The sequence below is a fragment of the Pogoniulus pusillus genome, chromosome 8, assembly GCF_015220805.1.
Source record: "Pogoniulus pusillus isolate bPogPus1 chromosome 8, bPogPus1.pri, whole genome shotgun sequence".
In the NCBI taxonomy this organism is placed as follows: Eukaryota; Metazoa; Chordata; class Aves; order Piciformes; family Lybiidae; genus Pogoniulus; species Pogoniulus pusillus.
In genome coordinates this window covers 18,765,001-18,772,561 of record NC_087271.1, presented here as the reverse complement: position 1 = coordinate 18,772,561, position 7,561 = coordinate 18,765,001, and the positions used below count along the sequence as shown (strand labels likewise).

The 7,561-nt window shown below is 52.0% G+C and overlaps 1 protein-coding gene across 1 annotated transcript; it reads right to left on the bottom strand.

Annotated features, from left to right (window-relative positions):
* Positions 1 to 2,538: 2,538 nt before the first annotated feature.
* Positions 2,539 to 6,997, bottom strand: GADD45A (growth arrest and DNA damage inducible alpha). The gene is made up of 4 exons (XM_064147479.1): positions 6,857 to 6,997; positions 6,653 to 6,754; positions 6,360 to 6,573; positions 2,539 to 3,632 (listed from the first exon to the last, which is right to left on the bottom strand). The coding sequence occupies exons 1-4, from the start codon at positions 6,898 to 6,900 to the stop codon at positions 3,519 to 3,521; spliced, it is 474 nt and encodes a 157-aa protein (XP_064003549.1). The 5' UTR covers positions 6,901 to 6,997; the 3' UTR covers positions 2,539 to 3,518.
* Between the last annotated feature and the right edge of the window lie 564 nt (positions 6,998 to 7,561).

Here is a 7,561-nt window from a genome sequence, read left to right as displayed (position 1 = left end):
CCAGCAGCGCAATGGCCAGGGAGATTGGGCATCTCTCCCAAGAGAGGCACTCCACAACCTCTCTGGGCAGCCTGCTCCAGGGCTCCAGCACCCTCACAACAGACAAGTTTCTCCTTCAGGTGGAACCTCCTGGGTTCCAGTTTGTGCCTCTTTTCCTGTCCCTGGGCACCACTGAGAAGAGTCTTGACCCCCTCAGGTGCTTTGTCTCTTGCTGAGCATTGCTCAGCTGCCCTCAGGGGCTGCTCTTCTGCAGGCTCAACAGCCCCAGGGCTCTCAGCCTTCTCCTCCTCACAGATACTTCAGGCCCCTCAGCAGCTTTGTAGCCTCCTCTGGTCTCTCTCCAGTAGATCCCTGTCTCTCTTGAACTGGGGAGCCCAGAACTGGACCTAAGACTCCAGCTGTGGCCTCACCAGGCCACAGCAGAGTAGGAGAAGATTCATCCTTCACCTGGTGGCCACACCTCAGGGGCTTTCATAGTCAAAAATGCCAATGGGCTCATTGCTGGCCCCTGGGGAACTTGTTGTCCTCCAGCACTCCCAGATCCTTCTCCACAGAGTTGCTTTCCAGCAGGTCCCTCCTCACCTGTACTAGTCTAAGGGGCTCTTCCTCACCAAGTTCAGGACCCTATCCTTGCCAGGGCTGAGCTTGATGAGGTTCACTCGGCCCCAGGCTCCAGCCTGTCCGGGTCACCTCGTCCCCTGTGGGACTGCAGAGATGCACTTTGTGCCTGTCTTCTCCAGGTTTTGTACCCTTCAAAAAATCCTGTGGCAAGGACCTGTTGTGATCTACCTGTACTGGGTGCTGGCACTAACCCAGCTGTGGGATGCTGGTTGGTGATCCAGCTGTGGGACAGCGGTTGGTGATCCAGACATGGAACAGTGATTGGCCATTCAGATGTGGGGCATTGTTAGCTGATACCCAGCCTTGGGGTGCTGGTGGTAATCCAGCTGTGGTTCCAGCTGCAGCTTGACCACCTCCCATCATCCCTACCAATCGTACAGCATTCATAGTGGTCCTTAATATTGTGTTTCCAATAAAGACCTTCTGGCACGAAGAGCTTCTGGCACCTTCCTCTCCTACAACCCTCCAGCATTTGTCACAGTGAGGCCAAGCTTGTCCTGGCTGCAGCCATGGCTCTGTCCCAGAGTGTTTAAGCTCTTTCCATGCCATTTTTGACATCAGCATGTCTCAGGGGCAAGATTTCTGCCAGCACCTATTTTATGCTTGCTTGGACACACAGGGAACAAAAGGATTGCTCGTAGGAGGCTGGGATCGCGTCGGTGATCAGAAGCAGGGGGTGAAGCTTTAGGTAGAAGAGCTGACATCAGCTGTTGCTCATGGGCTCTGGTGTCCAGGGTTTTGGTGGACTCTTTATGTTTTAAAGGTACTGGCATAGAAGCATGGGATGGGTTTGGGTTGGCAGGCACCTTAAAGCTCATTTAGTCCCAATCCCTCTGCCATGGGCAGGGACACCTAGTAGCCCAGGTTCCTCAAGGCCTAATCCAGCCTGCCTTGAACACCTCCAGGGAGGGAGCATCCACAACCTCCCAGGGCAACCTGTTGCAGTCACACTACCTTTTAGCTCTTGCTGAGCATTGCTCAGATCTCCTCTCAGGCTGCTCTTCTGCAGGCTCAACAGCCCCAGGGCTCTCAGCCTTTCCTTCTCACAGAGATGCTCCAGGGTCCCCAGCATCTTTGGAGCCTTGTCTGGACTCTCTTCCATAGTTGCCTGTTTCTCTTGAACTGGTGAGCCCAGAACTGGAACCTGTGCTCCAGCTTTGGCCTCTCTAGAGCAGAGGGGAAGGAGATGCTCCTTGGACCTGCTGGCTCACCTCAGGAGAGCACTGGACTTCTTGGCCCCAAGGGCCTAGCACTGACTCGTGGGCAACCTATTGTCCACCAGCCCTCCCAGCTCCTTCTCCTTGGAGCTGCTTTCCAAGAGCCCAGCCCCTCACCTGTAGTGGAGCAGGGGGTTGTTCTTCCCTAGGTGCATGTCCTGTTGAACTTCCTGAGGCTCTTCTCCTCCACCCCACTGTGCAGCCGGCTGAGGCGTGGCACACGTGCAATTAGGGATCCCCGATGTAGGTCACTGGCATCCCTGGGGCAGCGGCGGCGTGGGCGGCTGGGCACAGGGGAAGCTGTTTGTTCTCCTGGGGGCTGGAGGGACATTTCTACCCTGTCTTTTTAATGTGTGCCAGCACTAAGAGGAGCCTGGCAGAGAACCCTCCTCACCCCAAGGGTGCCCAGGGAGCAAATCCAGCAGGGTTTGCAGCAAGTCTTGGACAGGCACCATCCTGGGAAGGGAAACGTCGGATCACGTTTTCCTGCTCTGAGGAATCAGGTTTCCCCTCTTTCCAAGACTCAGGCTCTGCAGGAGGGTTGGAACCTCCCAAATATTCTTTCCCTTCATGTTTTTCCTCCTCTAAACTCTGCCGTGAACTGGCAAAACTGAAGCAAAATCCAATCTTCCCACCCCCATTTCCTGCAGCACTTCAAACTGCTTTTGCAGTTAATAGCTTGGGAGGAGCAAAGACTAAACCACCCAGGACCAGCACAACAGGACCTTGCCCGTGGCCAGTACAAGGAAGCAGCTGCCAAAGGAGCACTTTTAACTTTACACTAATTAAAAAAAAAAACCCATCATCAGCAACAACAACAACAAAACAACCCAAAACACAAAAAACAACCAACCAAGAACAGAACCCAAAGGTTGGAGTTTAAAACATTTTTATTTCCAAAATAAAAACAAAGCCAAAAAACCTGAAACACCAACACCCCCCCCACCCCCCCACCCCTCCCCTCCAAAAAATCCTATCTAATTGCAAACAATTATTTAAGGTAGCTGCTTGGGACAGCCAGCTGGTAAAGACAGGTGGTTGTAAACCAACTGCTTAAGGGCATCTTCGGAGTATAAATAATTTTTTTTTTCCATCATAAAATAACTTATTATAATAATCTCAGCATAAAAACTTGAGAATCAACATCCCAAAAATACAATAAAATCACTTGTAAAATGTTTTCTGATTAACCTTTTTTCGTTTGCTTTGGGCTTTTGGGTTTTTTTTTTTTTTTTTTTTTTTTTTTGCTTTCTTTTAAGGTCTTCAAACCAGGAACTTTTAAGTTGCACTTTAAAACCAAACCTTCCCTCCCTCCCCCCACCTCCGCTGCGTTGGGGAATTTGTAACCCTCCCAACGCTGGGGCAGGGCTCCTTCCTCTGGCATCACTGCTCTTCCTCATCCTCCTTCCACATCCACGCTCATCTCCATCTCCTCTCCAGGTTGCTTCTCTGCAGTCCCACACAACAGGTAGCTCAACTTCAGCCTCCCCCCTTTCAACATCATCTTTAGCTTAAGATTCTTTTTTTTTTCCATAGGGTTTTGTGTTTCGTTTTCTCCCCACCCCCAATTCCCACGCAAGGGAGAAGGGGGGGGAAAACAGGGAGTTAATTCCTGAGCAACTTGCTATAAAAGTATTGCCAAAAAAAAAAAACTTGAGTGGAGCTGGGGGAGTGTGGAGGTCACCGCTCGGGGAGGTTAATCACCGGCACCCACTGGTCCATGTAGCGACTCTCCCGACAGAAACACATCAGCTGACTCAGGGCTGGATCCTTCCACTGCGATGAGTGGGGGTTCTGGAAAGAGACAGAGGAGGAGGGGGATTTACTACAGGAGCACAAACAATCCCCTCCCTCGCAGGCAACAACAGCAGGAAAAAACCCCAGCGCAGCAGAAAAGCTGGAAGGAGAAAAAATGCGGCGCTGGAAAGGCAGCAGAGGGAGCAGGGATTCAGCTGCCGCTGCTGCAGCTGCCGCCAGGGCAAAGAGGACAGGCAGGGGTGGTCCTACCTGGGATGCAGAGCTGAGGGGGAGAAAACAGGCTGGAAAACAGGAGCGGGGGGGAGAACAGGAAAAAAAAGAAGGGGGGGGGGGGGGGGAAGTGAAAGAAAGGAAAAAAATATAGAGGGGGAAAAAAAGAAGAAAGAAAAAATAAAGGAAATGAAAAAAAAAATAGGGAGTAAAGGAAAAAAAGAAAGAAAAATAAAGGGAAAATATAAAGAAAAAGACAGGAAAAGAAGAAAAAGGGGGAAAAAAGAAAAAGAAAAGGGAAAAAAAAAGAAAGGGGAAAAATGAAAAAGGAAGGGAAAAAGAAAAAGGAAGGGAAAAAGAAAAAGGAAGGGAAAAAGAAAAAGGAAGGGAAAAAGAAAAAGGAAGGGAAAAAGAAAAAGGAAGGGAAAAAAGAAAAAGGAAGGGAAAAAAGAAAAAGGAAGGGAAAAAAGAAAAAGGAAGGGAAAAAAGAAAAAGGAAGGGAAAAAAGAAAAAGGAAGGGAAAAAAGAAAAAGGAAGGGAAAAAAGAAAAAGGAAGGGAAAAAGAAAAAGGAAGGGAAAAAGAAAAAGGAAGGGAAAAAGAAAAAGGAAGGGAAAAAGAAAAAGGAAGGGAAAAAGAAAAAGGAAGGGAAAAAGAAAAAGGAAGGAAAAATTAAGGAAAATAAAGGAAAAAGAAAAAAGGAAAAAGAGGAAAAATAAAGAAAAAGAAAAAATAAAGGGAAAAAATAAAGGAAAAATAAAGGGGGAAAAAGGAAAGAGAAATAAAGGGGGAAAAAGGAAAGAGAAATAAAGGGGGAAAAAGGAAAGAAAAATAAAGGGAAAAAAAGGTAAGAGAAATAAAGGGGGAAAAGGAAAGAGAAATAAAGGGGGAAAAGGAAAGAGAAATAAAGGGGGAAAAGGAAAGAGAAATAAAGGGGGAAAAGGAAAGAGAAATAAAGGGGGAAAAGGAAAGAGAAATAAAGGGGGAAAAGGAAAGAGAAATAAAGGGGGAAAAGGAAAGAGAAATAAAGGGGGAAAAGGAAAGAGAAATAAAGGGGGAAAAGGAAAGAGAAATAAAGGGGGGAAAAGGAAAGAGAAATAAAGGGGGGAAAAGGAAAGAGAAATAAAGGGGGGAAAAAAGGAAAGAGAAATTAAGGGAAAAAAAGGAAAGAGAAAAATATAGATAAAAACGAAAAGGGAAAAATAAAGATAAATAGAGAAAAAGAACTAAAATGTGAAAGAAAATAAGGGAGGAGGAATAAAAAAGGGAGGAAATAAGGAAAAAGAAGAGTTTTGGTAACCTCATAGTGGGACCCTGATCAAGCAAAAAAAAAAACCCAAACAAAGCACACACAAAAATAAGAAGTTTCCTTGGATCCTTGCAGTTCCTGTAGGATCCTCACCATGCAGAGAAAAATAAAAGTAATCTCAACCAAAAGCAGCACAAATAAGTTCCCCTGGGCTCTTGTAGATCCTGTGGGTCTCACAGGTCCTGTCAGGCTCTTGCCGTGCCTAAAGAAATCCCTCAGAACCACTGAAAAGAACCAGGAGAAGTCCCCCTGGGCCCTCGAGTGCTGCAGGGTCCCTCTTGTGCAGAATAAAGGCACAAAAATGTGGAACAGAAGTTCTGGGAGGCCCTTAGAGGTCCTCTGGGACCCTCACAGGTTCTCTGGGACCCTTCTCGTGCAGAATAAATCCACAAAAATAAGGAAGAGAAGTTTTTGGGGGGGCTCGTAGTGGTCCCATGAGACCGTCACAGGTTCTGTGGGACCCGCACCGTGCCAAAAACAACTCCCCGAAGGACAAAAAAACAAGGAAAAGAGTTGACCTGGACCCTGGCAGCTCCCATGGGATCCTTGTTGTGCAAAAGAAACTCGCAAAAATAAGGCAGGAGGTTCTGTTGGACCCTCACAAGTCCGGCGGGACCCGGACCGCTTCTGCTGGGCCCTCACCGTGCCCAAAAAACACCCAACAAAGCAAAAGCAGGGAAAGAGGCAACTCTGCAGGTCCCGCGGGGGCTCGGCTGCGCAGAACCAGCCCACAGGGACACGGCCAAGAGTTTCCTCGGAGGTCCGGTGGGATTCTCAGGGGCACTCCGGGGCATGCGGAGGTTCGGTGGGACTCTGGCAGGTCTTGCGGGAGCTTCGCCGAGCTGGAGCCCAGGACGGGACGCGGGTCAGAGCCCCGAGCGAGGGCCGTGGCCGCCGTGACTGTGCCCCAGGCGCGGCCAGTTCCGGTTGTTCCCAGTGCCAGACTGGAATGGCGCTGGATTCCGGGCTCTGCGTGCAGAAAGCCGCCGTGCCCCACACCTTCATCAGCGCTTACTGGAAAGACTGGTTCTGCCTAGCAGCCCAGCACCTGCTGCCCCACCACAGCACCCCGCGACTTTCCAGGGGACACTGGCAGATGGGGACAAACTCCCTCACTCCCTTCCCCTATCGACCCGGGAGACGCAACCGGTAGATTGAGGCCTGCAAAAGAGGCCTTCCCCATCAGCACCTCACACGACGGAGCTGGCCAAGAGCCCCAGGGCCCAGATCGCGGTGGGCTGCTCACCGTGACCAGGACGCAGTGGAGGTCGGTGGGCGGCTCGGTGCCGGTGGCAGGTAGCAGGAGCTGGGCCAGCCGCGCTGGGTTGCTGACGCGGAGGATGTTGATGTCGTTTTCACAACAAAAAGCCTGGATTAAGGTAAAGTGGATCTGCAGAGCCGCGTCCCCCGCCTCCTCCTCGTCAGCCGCCAGCAAGCACAGCACCACGTTATCCGGGTCCCTGAGGGACACGACAGCCGCGGTTACCAGTGGGGACACCCGGGTGAAGACCGGGGAGTGAGGGGACTAGGGTCACTCACACGTTGAGCAGCTTGGCAGCCTCGTAGACACCGAGGGTGAGGCTCCGCTGGCTCAGCGCTTTGCTCAGCACCTCCTCAAGCGCGTCCCCCGCCTGCTCCATCCTGCCGCCGAGACAAGTACAGACAAAGCCGCTGCCATCACCGTCAAAACCGGGCACCGACATCTCCTCCGACAACACCCCGTACACCGCACCCGTACCTTACCTCCCGGCGGTGCGGTGATCCCCGGGCAGCTCCTCCAGAGTCATAGTGCAGCCGCGGGCCGATGCTGCTGCCCGGTGCCAGTCCCGGTGCCCGCTGCCGATGCCTCACGCCAACAGCGATGGCTCCGCGACGCCGCCGCCTCTGCGGGACAAAGGCGCCCCCACGGGCGTTATCCCACCAGCTCCCAGCCAACCGGCGCCGCCTCGATTTGCATATTGCTTCCGCATTGGTTGATGCAAATAAGGCCGCGCCCCGCTCCCTGCGACAACGGCCGAGCTTGACCCCGCGGCGCCAGGCCTCGGGAACGGGCTGCTGATTGGCTGGGAGTGAGGGAGAGGCGTGGTCTGCAGAAAGGGGCAGGGCCGGGGCGAGGCGGGACGGGACGGGCAGGTCCCAGTGCCACCCTCTCGCCAAGGAGCGCAGCGGGCTGGGTGTGGGAGGCTGTGCCAGGGGCAGGAGCGGCACTAGGGACAGGGAATGTCCTTGCCAGGAGCAGCTGCTGCCTCTCCAGCACACCTCGGGAAGCTACCCTGAACTACACAGAATCCCAGCAGGGTAGGGGTTGGGAGGGACCTGTGGAGGTCACCCAGAACAACCGCCCTGCTAAAGCAGGGGCACCCACAGCAGCTTGCCCAGAATCACAATGGCCAGATGGGCTTGGAAGCTCTCCAGACAAGGAGACTCCACAACTTCTCTGGGCAGCCT

Excerpts from the sequence above, each read along its gene's own strand:
- GADD45A (XM_064147479.1), bottom strand. The coding sequence starts at position 6,900 with ATGACTCTGGAGGAGCTGCCCGGGGATCACCGCACCGCCGGGAG. Across the intron at positions 6,755-6,856 it reads GATCACCGCACCGCCGGGAG|GATGGAGCAGGCGGGGGACG; the intron begins GTAAGGTACGGG and ends TCTCGGCGGCAG. Across the intron at positions 6,574-6,652 it reads GCTGCCAAGCTGCTCAACGT|GGACCCGGATAACGTGGTGC; the intron begins GTGAGTGACCCT and ends CGTGTCCCTCAG.